General features: G+C 46.6%; 1 protein-coding gene across 1 annotated transcript; it reads left to right on the forward strand.

Moving 5' to 3' along the window:
- The first annotated feature begins 5,066 nt into the window (after positions 1-5,066).
- On the forward strand, positions 5,067-18,098 carry LOC101703133 (angiotensin-converting enzyme-like protein Ace3). The gene is given in 15 exon segments (XM_087210163.1): positions 5,067-5,235; positions 5,237-5,432; positions 5,841-6,002; positions 6,242-6,335; positions 6,462-6,611; positions 7,341-7,532; positions 7,620-7,721; positions 7,775-7,955; positions 8,296-8,519; positions 8,662-8,806; positions 10,595-10,693; positions 11,171-11,293; positions 15,186-15,361; positions 15,819-16,195; positions 17,774-18,098. Coding segments are annotated over 14 exon segments (2,316 nt in total). The 5' UTR covers positions 5,067-5,113; the 3' UTR covers positions 16,169-16,195; positions 17,774-18,098.
- Positions 18,099-18,340: the final 242 nt, after the last annotated feature.

Genomic DNA, 18,340 nt, shown 5'->3' on the forward strand with positions numbered 1-18,340 from the left:
TGAGGTGATGGGTTATCTGACTCTTTAACCATTAACTTCATTAACCTAACTAAGTTGCAATGGCTGGGTGAATTTATAATGTATACGTGCCTATCTTCTGTCTGTGACTTGTAAATAGGAACTGGAATTATATTTACACATCAAAGACCACTAGGGATGAGATAATGGCTAAAAAGGATTTAAAAAGGGAAATGCTGAACAAGGGGGCATGCAGATATTAAACAGACCGGTTTCTGGTGGTCCTGCCCAGCTTGCAAGTAGAAGTTTTATTATTTTACCCGAATTCTGTATTTCTTTCCAAGATTTTTGGAACAGTACATAAGACATCTTAGTTCTTTTTTTAATCCCTTTCCTTCCCCTCATTTTTCCCTCCACCTCTTTGTCTCCTTCATTTTTGCAAAATATCTATGTCCCTGTTTCCTATTATCTTTTGTTTTGTTTTTTATTTATATTTTGGGTTTCTCATATAAGAGAAACTATGTGATTTTTAAGCTTGCATATCTGATGTAGTTCACTTAACACTATGATCTCAAAGTACATCCATTTTCTTACAAATGACTCAAGTTTATCCTTCTTTATGACAAGGTAGTACTCTATTGCTTATAAATGCCACATTTTCCTTATCCGTTCATCTGTTGATGTACATATAGGCCACTTCCAAGATTTAACTATCATAAGTCGTGCTGCTATAAACATCAGTATGCATGTATCACTGTAATATGATGTCTTTGACTCTTTTGGGAAGATGGCTAGAAGGGGAATAACTGGGTCAAATACAATTTCTAGTTTTAGTTGTTTGAAGAATCCCCATACTGATTTCCACAGTGGTGTACTAGTGTACATTCCCACCTACAATATAGAAGGTTTCCTTTTTCCTTGCAACCTTGCCAGCATTTGTTGTTATTTGATTTCTTAATGATAGCCATTCTTTCTGGAGTAAGACAGAGCTCATTATTTGTGTACACAAATGCTATTGATTTTTGTGTGTTGATTTTGTATCCTGCTATTCTATTGAATTTGGTTATTGATCCTGGGAGTCTTTTGGTAGATTTGTTTTAGTCTTCTCTGTAGAGAATAACATCATCTACAAACAATGATAATTTGACTTCTTTTCTACACATATCCCTTTTATTTCTTTCTCTTGTCTAATTGCTCTGGCAAATGTTTCAGACACTGAACATTTTTTGAATAGGAGTGGTGAAAGTGGGTATCTTTGTCTTTTTCCTGAATTTAGAGGGAAAGCTTTCAGTTTTTCCCCATTTAATATGATGTTGGCAGTAGTTTGTCGTAAGTGGCTTTTACCAGATAGAGATAAGGTCCTTCTATACTTATTTTCTTAAGAGTTTTTTTTAAATCATGAATTCATGTTGGCTTTTATCAAAGGTTTTTTCTGCATCTATTGAAATGATCATGTGATTTTTATCTCTGCTGCTGTTTAGTGATGTATTATATTTATTGATTTGCATATGTTGAACCATTCTTGCATCCTTGGCATGAAGCCTATTTGGTCATGATGTATGATCTTTTTGATGATTTGTTGCATTCTATTTGTCAGTATCTTGTTGAGGATTTTTGTGTCTATGTTCATGAAAGAGATTGGCCTGTAGTTCTCTTTTTCAGTTGAGTTCTTGTCTGGTTTTGGAATCAGGGTAATACTGGCTTCCAAGAATGACTTTGAGAGTACTTTTTCCCTTTTAATTTCATTAAAGAGTTTGAGGAGTACTGGCATTAGATCTTCCCTGAAGTTCTTGTAGAATTCAGCAGTGAATTTATCCGGTCCTGGGCTTTTCTTAGTAGATAGGGTTTTATTACTGCTTCCGTTTCATTGCCTGTTATTGGATTATTTGGTTTTCATATTTTCTTGGTCCAGTTTTGGTAATTCATATGTATCTATGAATTTATTCATTTCTTCTGGATTCTCCAATTTATTGGAGTACAGGTCGTCAAGTAGTTACTAAAAATCTTCTAGATTTTGGCAGTGCCCATTGTGATTTCACCTTTTTCATTCCTAATTGCATTGATTTGGCTTTTTTCTTTTCCTTTTTTTTTTTTTTTGTGGTACCAGGGATCAAACTTGGGACCTTGTGCTTGCAAGGCAGGTGGTGGAACCACTGAGCTCAATTCCTGGCCCCTTCTTTCCCTTTTTGATAATATTGAAGGATTTTTCTATCTTGTTTATTTTTTGAAGAACAAACTCTTCAATTTATTGATTCTTTGTATTGTTTTTAGTCTCAATTTTATTAGTTTCTGCTCTGATCTTTATAATTTCCTTCCTCATATTAGCTTTGGATATGGATTGTCCTTGTTTTCCCAGGAACCTGAAGTGCGTCATTTGGTTATTTATTTGGGCTTGCTCTGTTTTTCTGACGTGGGCAATCACAGCTATAAACTTCTTTCTTAGGATTGTTTTCATTGTGTCCCATAGGTTCTGGTAGTTGTACTGACATTATTGTTTGAATCTAGGAACTGTCTAATATCTTCCTTGATTTCTTCTGTGACTCATTGATTATTCAAGAGTGTATTCTCTAAGTGTTTTCATAATTTCAGTGGTTTCCTTTGCCATTCATTTCTAGTTTCAGTGCACAATGATCCGATAATATGTGTGGGATAATTTTGATTCTTTTGCATTTACTTAACTGTGTTTTATGGGCTAGTATGTGGTCTATGTTGAAGAAAGTTCCATATGCTTCTGAGAAGAATGTGTATTGTGTTGAATGGAATGCTCTGTAGATAGCTATTAAATCATTTTCATTGAAGGTTTGGTTCAATTCTAATATTTCTTCGCTGATATTTTGTCTAGTTGATCTATTTGTAACAGGGGGTATTGAGGTCCCCCACTATAATCGTGTTGATGTTTATCTGATCCTTTATGTTCAGTAATATTTGTTCAACGAAGTTGGGTGTAGTGGTGTTTGGTGCCTATATGTTTATAATTGTTATCACTTCCTGTTGAACTGTTCCCTTAACTAATATGTAGCGACCTTCTTTAACTCTTCTGATCAGTTACTCCTGCATATTTTCCAGTTCCCATTGCTGGAATATTGTTTTCCATACTTTGATTTTTAGTCTATGAATGTCTTTTTGGGTTAAATGTGTTTTTGTATTCAGCACACTGTTGCATATTGCTTTTGATCTATTTTGCCAATCTATGCCTTTTGATTGGGGAATTGAGACCACTCACATTTAGAGTTAATACTGAAAAGTATTAATTTTTCCTGTCATTGCTTGATTTTCCTGTGGCTGATTTCTCTTTTTTCCCATTCTGCTCAGCCTGCCTGATGTATTTATTCTAATAGACATTTTTGCATTGTTGGCTTCATTTTCTCTTTCTTAAATACCCTTCAGAATTTGGGGGGGGAGGGGCAGGGATTTAGCTCAGTGGTTTCGGTGCTTGCTGCACAGGTGCAAGGACCCGAGATCCCTGGTACCAAAAAAAAAGAATTGTTTTTGGAGTGCTGGCTTGGTGGCCATGAATTTCTTTCTTGTTTTAAAAATTCTTTTATTGGTACATTTTAGGTATACAATATGTTTACATTTATCATTGGGTGCTTGTACCTGTACATGATGTATCTTGGTTCTTATTTTTTCCCCCATTACCTGTGCATCCATCAGCCCCTCCACCCTTCCATATTTACATAGACTTCGTTTCCATTTTTTTTCTTTTCTCATAATTTTTCCTTTCCCTTCTTTCCTTTCCCCTTCCCCTCCCACCACCCCTATACCTTTGGACCTTTTCCTATTTCAAATTATCAATTATTCATTTTAATCATTTTAATCCCTATTTACACTTTCAGTTTCTCACACTAGAGAAACTATTCGGTATTTACATGTGTGTGTCCTACTTACAAAGCCATCTCCCAGCTCCCAGCTTGATGAAGGTGTTGCTTCTGCCCCATTAGCTGCCCAATCCACACACCAGTGCCACAGCTCTATGGATGGAGGCACTGTAACCTCCCATGTGGCCATAGGGCTTCAGTCCCCACTTGCTGCCACAGGTTACCTCTTCATCTCTAGCAACTAAAGAGTCTCCTTTCTTCCTCTCCAGTTCAGCTCTGCATTTTGTATTTTCAAAATCTTATGTTTTATCAAACATGTCTTCAGGCTTGAAGCAGGAGAGATTTTTCTGTGAGCTCAGTTGATCAGTTTAACCAGACACATTACTGATTTCTTTCTTCCTTTTCTTGTATTTCAAATATATTTTGACCACAATGGATCATATTTTGGGGTTATTTGGTCAGTTTCTCTGGTCATGATGTCAGCCCATGTGAAGGAGTGGGTAGCCCTGGGCTAAGAATGATACATGGTACAGGGAGTCTGTGAGTAGAGGAAAACAAATCTGAGAAGGAATGGAGGACAGACGGGACTGACTCCCTGGACCATACCTGTCAGAATAGTGGGGAATTACCAAGGGTTGGCAGAAGACTGAGGCTTGTGATTGATGCTGAAACCAGACTCAAGTACTCATGGACATGCACTCAACCATTTACCTCCACACCCTACATATCCTTCTACTTTGATGCCTCCCTTGACTGCACATGCATAATGTCTAGCTTTCTCTGAAGAATCAGGTCTAAGGGTAAGAAGAGAAGATATGCCCTGCATAGCCCCAGGGATGATCACATGTCCCACGAGAGAAAAAAGGGAAAAAATGTGAAAATAAGAGGGCCATTTAGAAAAACCTGAGGAAACAACTAGGTTTCCAGAGCCTGAAGACCCAAAAATGCCACTTCCATGCACCCATCTATGCTCCATCCATCCATCCATCATTCCACCCATCTGCTCAGGGACAATCCCAGCCTTGGAGGGAAGGGACTCATCAATCTCTGACTAAGGTCCAAGAGTGGCTCCAATCCCAGGGAGAAGTAAACAAGAAGAATAGAGAACTTCTGTCCGAAAAGTCCTGATCTCTAAGTTCTCCTCTTGGCTCTGTAGCTTGACCATTCTGGATATCAGAGGTCTCTTTATCTAGAAAACAGGGACAGTTTACCAAAAGGTGGGTGGGGGCTTTCCAGATCTAATATTCCATGCCTGACCCTTTAGCCACTGATGTCATAATATGGAGCTCACTCATGATTGGCCCATAGCTTCCCCCAGCTCTGCTGTTCTTTTGGTCATGGGAACAAAATGGACTCCTGGATCTTCCCTACTTGTGCTCCTCTACTATGGGCAGCTCTTTCCTTGGCTTAGGATTGTGGGTGATCCAAGCTTAGATGTGACTAGAAATCTGAAGGGGCATGGGACCAGATAAGGGTTCAGGGTGGGGACAGCCCCCCCCCCAGGACCACATGATGCCCTTCCTGGAGATGTGTACTACTGAGACAAAGCTGTTCCTGAAGTTTTATGATCAAACAGCCAAGATTGTGTTGAATCAGTTCACAGAGGCCACTTGGAACTATGTCACCAGCATCACCAAGTCAAATCAGGAGGAAATAGTATGGTACCACCTTCCTGCCCTCTACTCTTTTCTTCCCTTCCTCTTCTCAGAGGTTATTGGAGATTAGGGCCCAATCTAATACCTCCTGACCCCTATCTAGACCTAGAAGAAAGAGGGAAGCCCCAAAGCAGCACATGTTAAAGTGGGTTGCAAGCTTCCAGGCCTCTTAATTGCCTCGAACTTGTTCCATGTAAAAGTCTCTTGCTTCTCCCTTTTTAAATCCTTTCTCTTTGCTTCTAGGAACCCAGGCTTTTCTCCCTTATTCTCTTAGCAAATCTTCAATGATTTTGGACCCTTAAAATGGGAATTGTGAGTGGGAAGGGGAGTTATGTCCCTGGGAATTCAATGTGGGACATCTATCCCCTTTACCAGTCTGCCATAACAAATATGGTGACCCTTTTTCTAGCTGCTGAAGGAGGTAGAGAGGTCCCAGTTCATGATATACTTTGGCACCTGGGCCCACCTATTTAAGATTGCCCAGTTCCAGGACACAGCTGTGAAGCACATGCTGAGTAAGCTGCAGGACATAGGCAAGGTGGCCACCTTGCCCCAGGACGAGCTCTGGGAGGTGATGGACAGAGCCCCAGGGCTCCAGGGGCACCCTCCCTACCCCAGGGATGGGAGGGTCGTGCCTGGTGGGGAGCCAGTGTCTGGGGCAGGAGGTGGATTGGCAGAGCAGAAGCAGAACTTCCTCTCGGGGAGGAGGGTGGGTGTTTCAGCCATACCCATTTCTTCTGGTTTGTGGGGCTAGTGCTGGTGGCAGCCCAAGGGCACAGGCCTGCCCTGGGTGAGACCTGTCCCCCCAAGTACAACTAGCTTCTGTCCTACATGGAGACGACATATAGCAGGGCCCAGGTGTGCCTGGATGAGGGGCCCTGCATGCCCCTTGAGCCTGCTGAGTGCCCAAGCCCTGCCCCTTCTGTGGACCTCCCAACCCCAACTGTGCTCCCTTGCTGGGGGAGGTGACCCAGGGTGAATGAGGGCAGAGATGGGAGGGAACGGGGATCCCATGTGACTCCTTTTCTAGGCACAGATCTTGAAGAAATCATGGCCACCTCCAGGGACCAGAATGAGCTCCTGTGGGCCTGGGAGGGCTGGCGGGACTCTGTGGGTCACATCCTCCGCCCCATCTTCTGGCGCTACGTGGAGGTCAGCAACAAAGCTGCACAGCTCAATGGTGAGCAATCTGGACATGACATGCTCTCAGGCAGTGCCCAAGAAGGGGAGCAAAGCTCAGTCTGCAGAGGGCCCAGGAGGCACAGGACCCTGGAGAACGGAACTACAGCCTTGTAGCTGAGCCCCACAAATATCAACAGAGTGCCTACTGTGTGCTGGATGCTAGGGAGGTTCTGAGGCTATGTAGACAGATCCCTGCCCTGTGGGCTTGCAGTCCTGTAGGGAGGTACCATAATCAGGTACACCTTCATCTTTAACACCACTTATGATGATGCCTCAGAGGAAGAAGCTGCTGAGGGAGGAGATGAGAAAAGCCTCCAGCATTTACCCATTCCTGAAACATGGCCAACAGCAGACAAGCAGGAGGCAAGAAGCATCCTGGGCAGAAGCCTCACATTGGGATGGAGGCAGAGTTTTGGAGAATCTGAAAGAAGCCCATGTGGCCACAAGCTTATGGTTGAAGGAGTGCCCAAGCTGGGTGACAGAGGAGAGGACTTTGCACAAGTCACTGTAGATGGTGGGGGTAGAACCTCAGGATCATGTTAGAGGAAGACATTGCCCATGATGCTTCAAGGCAGCTGGATCTGGGGAGAGGAAGGGCTGAGAATGGAGGCTGAGGAGGTTCTCCCAGAGCAGAGCATTGAAAGACAAAAAGCATTGAGGGATGAAACGTGGGGTATGAGGAAAAGACAGGGTTTGGACCAAGGGAGCGACCCCTCTCCTGTCCTAGGCTACAAAGACATGGGAGCTTTGTGGTGTGCTAAGTATGAATCAGACACCCTGGAACAAGACCTGGAGCAACTTTACCGAGAGCTGCAGCCGCTCTACCTCAACCTGCATGCGTATGTGCGCCGCACCCAGCACCGCCACTATGGGCCTGAACTCATCAATTTGCGGGGACCCATCCCTGCCCGTCTGCTGGGTAAGGGCCCGTTGGTGGCAGAGGGGGGTACTCAGTCAGCGGACAGACTGTTTTCACCTCCTTTTAATCCTTCCACTCTCCTTTCAGGGAACATGTGGGCTCGGTCCTGGGTCAAGATCCTAGACCTGGTCCTGCCTTTCCTTAAGAAGCCCCTCAAGGACATCAAGAAGATTATGAGAAGCCAGGCCAGTGCTTGGCCCCTGGAGGCCCCTATCCTCGGGCCCCCGGGGTGAATAGGGCAGTGCACATGTACTCCCCCTTCCCCGCACCCCTGGAAGCCTGGGAAAGCAAATTCTTCACCTCCTTGGGGCTGTCTGCCCCACCTGATTTCTGGAAAAAGTCAGTGCTGGAGAGGCCGACTGATGGGCAGGAGGCGGAATGCCAAACCTCTGCCTGGGACTTCTACACTGGCGATGACTTCAGGTACCTGCAACCTACACAGCCTGCAGCCAGCACTATACTTCCACGTCCCCACCCTATTCCCCATTTGCCTATCTTAGGCCACAAAGGCAAGGAATAGGCAGGGGGTGAGCCCGGCCAGGGGAGGGGGGATGTGAGCCAGAAGCACAGAACAGGAGGCAGATGTGAGAGCCATGGTCTTGGTCACTGATTGGATATGGAGCCTGGAGTGGGGAAGGACAGCAGCCAAGGCCCTGTGGGCTCCAGCCCATCCACGCCAGTTCTTTAAATGTATCTGAACGAAGAAGTATCCCAATCTTCCCAGGGCATTCTCAGGCTCTTCATCCTTACCCTTTAACTCTAGGATAAAGAAATACACGGAAGTGACCATAGGAGACCTGCTCTCCATCTTCCACCAGATGGGTCATAACCAGTACTTCTTGCAATGCCAGAACCCCCCTGTAATCTTCCATGAAGGTGCCAACCCTGCTTTGGGGGATGCTGTGGGATCAATAGCCACTCTCTCTGCCCCTTCCCACAAGCACCTGTTCACCACAGGCCTGCTCAGCCTCCAGCTCCAGGACTCAGGTGGTGGGGATCAAGGGGACAATGGGAAGGCAGCTTGAGGCTGGGGCTGCCGCTTGCACAAGGGAGTGCAGGGGCTATCCAGGCAAGGCTAACAGAAGAGTGAGCCAGGAGCTACCCCCTGATTGCCCTGACCCCATCCCAGAGGAGGAAATCAACTTCCTGCTGGGCATTGCCCTGGAGAAGATCGCCTTCATCCCCTTCAGCTATCTGGTGGACGTGTTTCGCTGGAAGGTCTTTGATGGCACCATCCAGAAGCACATCTACAACCAGGAGTGGTGGAAGCTCAGGTGAGGAAGGTGGCTGCCCTGTGCTCTTGGCTCCATCCCCACACCTGGTGTGAGCAGAGCTTGACCACCCCTGCCAGACAGTGCTGTTTACTTCTTTGAAAGCAGAGTGGGGCTGCAATGTTGGTGACCCTCCAGCCTAGAGAAACACCAGGGCATTGTGGGATGTTTGTGGTCACCAGACAAAAGCAGCCATGCTGTAGGGCATAGACCCAGCCAGCAAAGGCAATCCTGAGGCCTCATTCTGAATCTGGCACCAGCACCGAGCAGGTCTCTTAACCTCTCTTGGCTCATCTGTGAAAAAGAGATCCTGGTAAGCTTCCCTTCCTCCCTGGTTGGCTAGGAAACTCTCATCATGTTTGCAACTGAGATTCTCCAAGAACAGAACACTGACCACCAAGCAAGCCCCTTCACCTCCCTTCCTTCCTTCTCCCCACAGTGAGGCCAGGAAGACAGATGAAGAGAGCCTGAGTACTTTCCCTCCAGGAAAGAGTCCCCAAGGAGGGAGGCAGGTGCACTGCCCTCAAAACACAAGCATGCCTGCCAGAGGCTTAGCATCCCCAAGCTGACAAAGGAGCCCACCAGCAGTCAGGCAGGGCCTTTGATTGGATATTAAATGCTGATGACCAGGGCTCCTCCATATCCACCAGGAGTCAGACTGACCAGTTTAAGGCTGCTGGACACAGGATAATATGAGCTACCGTGTGAGGCCTGCAGCCTCTGTGTTGTGCTCATTCAAAATGTTCACCTCCCAGAAACATCAGCCAGCACTCACAGAAGCCACATGTTCAGTCCGAAGTCACACCCCAGCAGTGGCAGGGCTGGGTGCTACTCCTCTTTTGTTCCCCCACTCCCAGCCTGTGATTTCAGGTGCAGGTCTCACCGGTGGAGTCAGCAGAGTCTTGACTGTGCTTCGTCCAAGAGCACTCCCCCTCCCCACCCCAGCCATCTGAGGCCTCTACAGGGAACCTTTTCCTTTTCTACCAACCATGCCCACTACCAATCAGCCAGCGAAGCCCAGGGCTGAGTGAGGGCTGGCAGCTCCCTGGGTCTTGAGCAAGGAACCTCCAGAAGATCCTCCCAACAGTCTGCTAACCCCAGGGGGTGGTTCAGAGGTACCAGTGAACCAACAATACAACAATGAGCCTTCCCGTAGACTGTCTCATCCCAAAGATGGGTCATTTTATGCCCATTTTACAGTCATTTTATAAGAAGGCTCAGTGGCAGTCAATCCCATGATCTCCCACAAGAGCACAGCTCAGAGGAACAAAAGCAGCTTCAAGTACTCAGTCTGCCAGTGACTAGTTCTGTGTTCTGAGACCACTTCCATGATCTCGAAATCTTGGCTTTCTCATCTGTAAAGAGGGCACAATAGTAGTAGCATGCCACAGGGATGTTTCTCTGTTCTGTTCTTAGCACTATTTACTAGATGAAATTACCTGCTTATTGTTTATAATCTGTCCTCCTTCATTAGAATGGATGCGAGCAGCGACCTGGCCTTGCTTGTTTCCTCTGTGACGCCTCTCCAGAGACCAGGCCTGTGTTGAGAGAACACAGGGGTCCTGAGCACAGCTCAGAGAACGGAGGAAGTGCTCAGTCAGTGTTAACTGCTGTTATGGTCTCGTTCCAATTCCCAGGCCCAAGTGTCTTCAGTTATTTAATGAATGAAAATGTATCTAGTGTTGTCTGCATGCCAGGTCCAATTTTGATAAACACACAAGTGCTTTGGAAAAGAAAATGCTCTGAGATCCTTCAGATGCCTCCATCAGGACCCTGTTTTTCTCCTTTCAGGTTAAAGCACCAGGGGCTGTGGCCACCTGTTCCTCGGACAGAGGATGACTTTGACCCAGGTGCCAAGTTCCATGTTTCTGCCAGTGTGCCCTATATTCGGTAAGGTTTGGGCCCAGTCAGCAGAGTCAGCTCTGGGTAGTGGGGTTTGGGAGGTGTGGGATGAGGCTGAGGATTTCTAGCAAAGCCTTGGATCCAAATGCTACCCGGTCCTCTGCCTACCTCTTCCTATCAGATTGCACAGCCTTCGTAGGTCTGTGCCCTGGGATCCTTTGAGCTTTTCCATTAGATCCTGTGTGAAGGGCAGAGATGGTGGGAATATTCAATCTAAGCCATCCCTGCTTCCCCCAGAGGAGAACAGGAAAGAGGGAGATAGGGTTGGGGTGACTGTTGGTTCACAAGGCTACACAAGGAAGGCCCTCATATTCTAGGGGCAACTCAAGGTAGGGCCTTGCCCAGCGAGCCTGCACCCAGGTGGTGACTGCTGTCATGCACCCTGTGGCCACTGCAAACTGGAGCTGCCTGGCCTGAAGTGGCTTGGGGCTTTTCAACCCTGATCTCACCTCCCTTGTGTTCCAGGTATTTCCTTAGCTTAGTGCTCCAGTTCCAGCTTCACAAGGCACTGTGCAATGCCTCAGGCCATGTAGGTCCGCTGCACCAGTGTGACATCTCTAGCTCCAAGATGGCTGGGAAGATCCTGGGGTGAGTGGTCCCCTCCTTCATTTGTCCTCAGCTGCTCCATCTCCCTTGTAAGGAGCCCTGCTCAAGGCCCCCTCTCCTAACCCAGTCACCCTAGGTTACCTGGGCAGAACTTCACTGAGTTTACATTCTAATACTAGATCTCCCTCCTGTCAGACTGCAGTCTTTTCCTACATGAATTGAAGCACAGTTCCTCTTGTTGAGCACCTTGTGTTCAGCCACTGTTGGGCCCCTTCTACTAATACATGTGCGCACGTGCACACACACACAGAGTAAATCAAACTGTCCCCCCTGCTTTGTGGCATTATGTGTTGTCTTCTTTTCTTTTGGTCTTGAAGCAGACTTGGAGAGGCTGGGGAACCTGAACTGAATGTACAGAGCACTTCTTATGACATAGCAAGCTCTCTGATATGTTTCGTATTAGTAGTGCTTAACTTTGCAAAGTAAATATTATTATCTGGGTTTTACAAATGATAAAACCAAAAGTCAGGGAGGCCACAGGATTGTTGTGTCATTAATGTAGCAAGAAGCAGTCATGCTTTGGACCCAGAACTGACTCCAAAACACATTACCTTTCACACTGTTGCCTCCATCAGTTAAAGGATACTGGCTCTGGTGAGATTAACCTCAAGTCTACTCCAACCATTGGGATGTGCTGTCCACCCACTGATGTGGTCTTTTTTCCATTGATTTCTACTAATTTCAATGTGTCTATTTCCCTAATTGGTCAAAGTTCCTTTGAATCTTACACCTACCTCCCAGAGGATTAAGAATGCCACATAAACCCGAGTTCAATCCCCAATACCAAAAGAAAAAAAAAAAAAAAAGAATGCCACATAATTTAGTGTCCTTTGCATACTTAGTGAATGTATTTGTGATTCTACCGTGCAATATGCCTGTAACCAGAAAGCCAGATGGGGCTGCAGGACTGGTTCCCTGGTCTTTACTCACAGGCCGGGACGCATCTTGCATGACCAACATCTCCTCTGTCTATTTGCTCTTCTACCCTTTCACTCTACGGGGGTGGAAAGCTAGCTGATTCCTAGCTTTGAGCTTTTTTGAATGTATTCAATATAAAAGCACCTCTCTACTCTTTACATTCTTGTCTCTGGCTACCCATTATGTATTCATTCAGCAAAAATTTACTTGTCCCAATGCTAACCAACCACTTTGAATCCAGCAGGAGGAAATAGATCATGAAATAAATAAATTCCATAATTCGAGAAAGGTGTGGAAGCAGTAGAAAAGGCTTTGACTGAACAAAGAGGGTTAGGAGGTTGTGCTTGAAGACCAAGGAAGGATTTCTGTACTCAAGAAATAGCAGATGTCTGTTTTCTTTTTCTTTCTTTCTTTCTTTCTTTTTTTAGTGGTACCAGGGATGGAACTCAGGACCTTGTGCTTGCAAGGCAGGCAAGGCACCACTGAACCAAATCCCTGGCCCACTGGATATCTGTTTTCTTTACACCAACTCACTTTAATACCTACTTGGTGGGCCATTTGACCTCAGCCATTCTCACCACTTCCCTCCTCCACCCCACCCGGGGTTTATAGGCCTTTCAAGGTCTGACTTGGCTCCAAAGCATATAGCCAGTCATCCTTCACCCTGCTCACCAGTCCCCCTACGTTGCCATATGGACCCCTGATCCAGGAAGACCCTGAATCTCCCAAGATTATAACCTTAATCACCATTTTTCTGGCCAGTGGACAGATGAAAGGCTTCTGAGAAATGAGGATATTGTAGGCATTGGAGAAAGTGAAATGGCAGCAAAGTAGAATGTGGGCTAAGCAAGGGAGAAAGGGCAGGTGGGGGGTCAGGAGAAGCAGGTGTTGCTCAACCTGGCTGGTTTAGCCTGCTGTACAGTACACTAGTCACTGAAACAACAAGCATTGTAATAGAGAAAGTTTGTTCTTGAGGATGCCAAGAATTAGAAAGGTTACCCAAATCTCATATCCACCTCCCCAAGGAGATGACATGGGGATATTCATGAACTCAGGCATGGGATAATTGGAGATTAACTAAGTGTAGGTGAAGGGCTGGGGAATGTAGCTTAGTACCTTACCTAGCAAGCATGAATCCCTGGGTTCAATCCCCAGTACCACACACACACACAAAAAGTCAGATGGGTTCATTCAAGAGGATTTATTCAGGGTTTCTCTCAGTTTCATAGAAAGAAGAGAATTTTGGCTGCTCTTTTGCCTTTAGTGAAATAGAGTCTTGCTATGTAGCCCAGGTCAGTCTCAAAGTCCAGACTCAAGAGATCCTTCTACTTTAGCTTCCCAAGTATCTGGGACCACAGGGGGCATATTACTGAACCTGATATGGCTAATGTATCTTAAAACTTGATTTTGATACCTTTAACTCATCCTCCTAAATGCAAATACCCTGCCCAGGTGTTGGGAATGGAGAGCCGAAGTGGGCCCCATTCAATTTCCCAAAGTCCCTCTACCTCTCCCAGCCAGCTGTGGTGGGTGGGTCTGGCTTTGTTCATGGGCCTGTCATTGTCACTTCAGAGTTGGGGGTTCCAGGCAGTACCAGCTGCCAGCTTGGCAGCCTCAGGCCTTCTGTGCCGTCTACACCAGCAGCAGGCTGGGCTCAGGTCACACATCTTGCCCCATTGGCCTGTAGTCTTGTTTCTAAACAGGTAGATTTTCAGTGACTGAAGCTTCCCTCTTCTAGTTTTTTTCCTTTCATTCAAGAGCCAGCATCTGATAAAACTTCTAGAGTTAGTCACGGACTTTGTTTTTGCTTTTTTTTTTTCTTTCAATCTTGACAACTTTTTACCTTAATTTCTCAGGGATCCTAACTACTACATTTTTCTGCAATAGTGTCTGCCAAAGGAGGCTGGGGATTTAGCTCAGTGGTTCCGCCACTCACCTCACAAGCACAAGGACCTGAGTTCGATCCCCGGTACCAAAAAAAAAAAATAATGTCTGCCAAGAATCTGCTAACCTTTAGCTTCCCCACCTCATTCTTTCCTGGTTATTTATTAAGTGATGTAAGTCTTTGAAAGCTACAAAGTCCTCCTCAGTCACTATGTGATTTAATCCTTACCATGGGGAAGTATTCATAGAGCCCATTTATTGAAGAAGAAATTCAGTCTAAGAGAGGCTTTAAGTTGTATGCCAGAAGTTACAGAGCACAGAAGTAGCACTGCTGGGATTTGAATCCAGATTCAAATCCTGTTAGTCCCTGTTAGTCCAGACACTACACTGCTCTCTGGGCCTCCAGGCCTCACCTCTTTCTTGGTCAAATCAAAGAACAACAGGTTAAGAAAGAGCGACATCTGTCCACCACTTCTTTGCAGAGTCAGGGTGAGGAGCCTGGAGCCCTGGCTTTGGCACCCTGTAGCCCCACTGAGAGTACAATAGGCCAAGCCAAGACTACTACCTGCCACCTAGCACTGGGTGTCCCTGGAGACAGCTGACATTTGTGCAGTGCTGCAGGTGGTACACAAAACATCACCCACACTCATGAGACATTGAGTCCCTCTAAACCTTAGCTGTCTCTGCCCATTGATGCTGAACACCTCATAGGAAACAGTGGCTCAGACTTTGTGCCTATTTGAGTCCAGGAGAATAATGATCACAACAGTCTAATAAACATCAGCAGCAGAGGTTAACATTTATTGCCTCTCAGCATTGTAGCAAATCTGTAAGGTAGATACTGTTATTATCTCCATTTTATGAGTATTGAAACTGAAGCTCAGACAACAGCTACTAAGTGAGCCAAACTTCAAACTCATATGAGTTTATTTCAAAGTTGGCAATTGCATCCATTATGCTGAGCTCTATGGGAAGATTCTGGCTGGCAAAGCCCCAGGGGGATTCCAAGGGGCCCCAGCAGTACCTGTGGACACCCACAAGCACAACCTTACAGTTACCCCCACTCCCTCAGGAATGCCCTGAAGCTGGGCTCGAGCAGGCCCTGGCCAGAGGTCCCAAAGGAGCTGACTGGGCAGTCCAACATGTCTACAAAGGCCCCCATCAAGCCACTCCTGAACTGGCTAGTGGCTGAGAATGTGCGGCAGGGAGAAATCCTGGGCTGGCCAGACTTCACCTGTTCCTTTGAAGGTTCGTTAATCTGGCCCTGGGCCTAGCCTTAGTGTAACCCTAGGCCCTTCCCTCCCCTAGGCCATTTCCCTACCCTGACCCAGCCATAACTCAGCCTATCCATTGCCCAGCTTGAGCTGGCACAGCACTGCTGCTGGCTAACCTGTCTCTACCAGGTACAGCCTTGACTCAGTTGCTTCTTGCATACCATCTAGCTAGACTGCCAGGCCGGTGTCTGAGCAGAGGGTCAGCATCTTGCCTCCTGGCTATGTTTCATGAGATATGTCACCCTCCCTATGCCTATATCTTTCTCTTCCTTGTATTCTTTCTCATCCTCCTTCTGGAGCAATTACCTCACCTGTGACCTGAGGCCTAGAGAAAAATCCAGTAGCAGTTAGATCTCCCCAACAGCTACAGAGAACCCTAAGGCCCCCTTCCCAGGCCTACCTGCTCTGTGAGATGTTCTTGTCTTCCACAGAAAGAACAAACAAAGTGGATTTACTGGGTCTGCTGTTGAAGCCTGGCCAGGTTACATTTGGGCAGTGGGTGCTGCTGTTTCTGAGCTTTGTCATGTTCCTGGTGGTCCTGGGACTGGCCTACAGGCTGTACTTCCTGGAAAAATGGTCACTAGACCAGGACAGCATGATACTCAGTTCCCTGCCCTCCACCTATTTCCTGGGAGTGGCCATGGAGCCCCAACAGGCTACCCGAAGACAGTGGATCCTGCTGGGCCTCTGCTTCATCCTCATGCTTTGTGTGATCAGCATAACCATTTGGATCTTCACATACCACCACAGGAAGCCTCCATGGATGAGAGCTGAATGGTAGAGCAAGGATTAGCCACCAGTGAGACTGGTGAGGCTGAGGGGAAGGAAGAAGGGGGCTGAGCCCAGGAGGGTAGGCAACAGGGAGGGGACAATCTGAAGTCAGAGTGTCCATCTGTGATTGGGTACAGCTGAGGCAGATCTGGGTGCATGTGGTGTTTTGATTGTATGTTTGCAAACTCAGATGTGAGGTCATGTGCACAGGCAACAACTCTGTGATTCTATGTGTGCCACACCCCTTCCCTCAGGGATTCAGGAAGCATGGCTTTAGTAACCTAGTAGCTGAGTTCCTTTAAACTGACCCTCAACCCACAACTGATTCTTCAAATAGCCTGGTTTGGTTTAGAAACCCAGCTATGGGGGTTGGAGGGCTATGGGACGAGGCTGGGCCTGCAGAAGCTAAGACTGTTCTAGTTAGAGAAATGACCTCATTTCAGTCCCCTTACAAAATGTCCTCAAGGAGAACTGAATATTCTTTTATGAATTGGTGATATCTAGTTCATGAACACTATAGGCCACACATCCATTGATCTGGCTCACCCTGTGTTGGGCTGCATAATGTACTGTAGTCCTAAACAGCTCTTTGTTGGCCACCTGAGATCCAAGTAGTCTCACAAACTTCCCTGTGGTTCTCCCTACCCCAGCACAGGCCCTCCTGAATGGAGACAGTGGGTAGCTGGGCACTAAGCCAGGCGTGATTAATGATTGACTTCTTTAATATTTAAACAAAGCTCATCTCCAGCCACTCTGCTCCAGAGATAGCCTTGTTCAACACACACACCTGCTGCCTGGCCGGTTGCCCTGGGGAGCAAGCACAGGACAAACAGCACCTTTCCAGGCTCAGGGGGGTGGGGGAAGAGGAGGAGAAGAGAGCTGTAGGAGGGTATCTGAGATACTAGTGTTTTAGGAATAAGCCTGGGAAAGGGGGAGACAAGTCCCTTCCCCTACCTTTTCCAACTCTTTCTCTCCAGTCTGTTGGCCACAGAGATGTCACACCCAATATTTTCAGACTCACTAAGTCTGACTAAGGCTCCAGGGGTTCTTGGTAAGCCCGACAGTTAGTGTGTGTCAGAGAATAGGGGAAACTTGAGGGGAAGCACATTATAACTAGAAACCACAGAGAAGGGGCATCGGTGCTACTGCTGAGTTGATAGGAGGACAGTCAAAAGAAGGGATCAGTTCTCCCCAGATTAAGGACCTGAGCCCCAATGTCACGAGTTCAGGGGAGAGAGGTACCAGGCTGAGATCTCCATGGTTCTTATCTCTGCCCAGATTTCTAGAAGTTTTACTGTGTTATAGCTGAGCCCAAGCACTTCCTACTCCAGCACCCAGTTCTACAGCACCTTCATTTGATACTCTGTCACTGCTCTTATCTTTTGTACTGCAAATCCTTATTTGTTCCAATGATTAGCTGTTAGAGACACACGTCAGGAGTATGTCCCTGTGTAACATTTCTAGTCAGTACAGGCACTGACACACAACAAGGACTTGGAAAACATGAATGAGTGAATGAATGAATGAATGAATGTCCCACTGCCCAAGTCTCTCCTCAGAGCTCAGCATCCCACACACTGAGCTGGTGAGAAACAGCCCCACTTTTCCTCCACAGCCAGCCCAACCCAGCCCCCAAACACAGGGGCAGCCAGAACACCTCTGCACCTCCCCAGGAGGCCATGCTGACAGTCCTCTCACAGCTACAGTGGCCAATGAGGCTCCCCCCAGGCACTGTGATTCTGCGTGTCAAATGCACACCCAGCCCAGGACCCCCAGCCTTTCACCAACTTCAGCAAAAGCCTTTCACTGATCCTCCTTGGCCATCCTTCCTCCACCACCCTGTCACTGTAAGGTTTATTTTGCCCAAATATCTCTTCAATGTTTTCAAATTTTTTTCAAAATGTCTAACTGCTTAAGGACTTGGTTGCCCATCAATAAAATCTAAATACTCAAAATGGCATTAGAGAGTCTTTATCAATTACCCTTTACTTCCACTACCCAGCTCAGCCTTGCTGTGTCTTTGGACCCCCATCATCCTCAGGCTTTGCCTTCGGTGCATGCTCCATTTTGAACACTTGCTCTCCTGGCTCAAAATTGGCCTTTGGACCCTCTGCAATACTCCAACCCCATCAAGACACTCAGTAAACGGTGGTTCCCTATCCTTCTCTCCAAGAAGTTTCTT

Source organism: Heterocephalus glaber, unplaced genomic scaffold, assembly GCF_053883595.1.
Source record: "Heterocephalus glaber isolate CG9 unplaced genomic scaffold, H.glaber_assembly_v1.0 deba00001124, whole genome shotgun sequence".
Lineage (NCBI taxonomy): Eukaryota > Metazoa > Chordata > Mammalia > Rodentia > Bathyergidae > Heterocephalus > Heterocephalus glaber.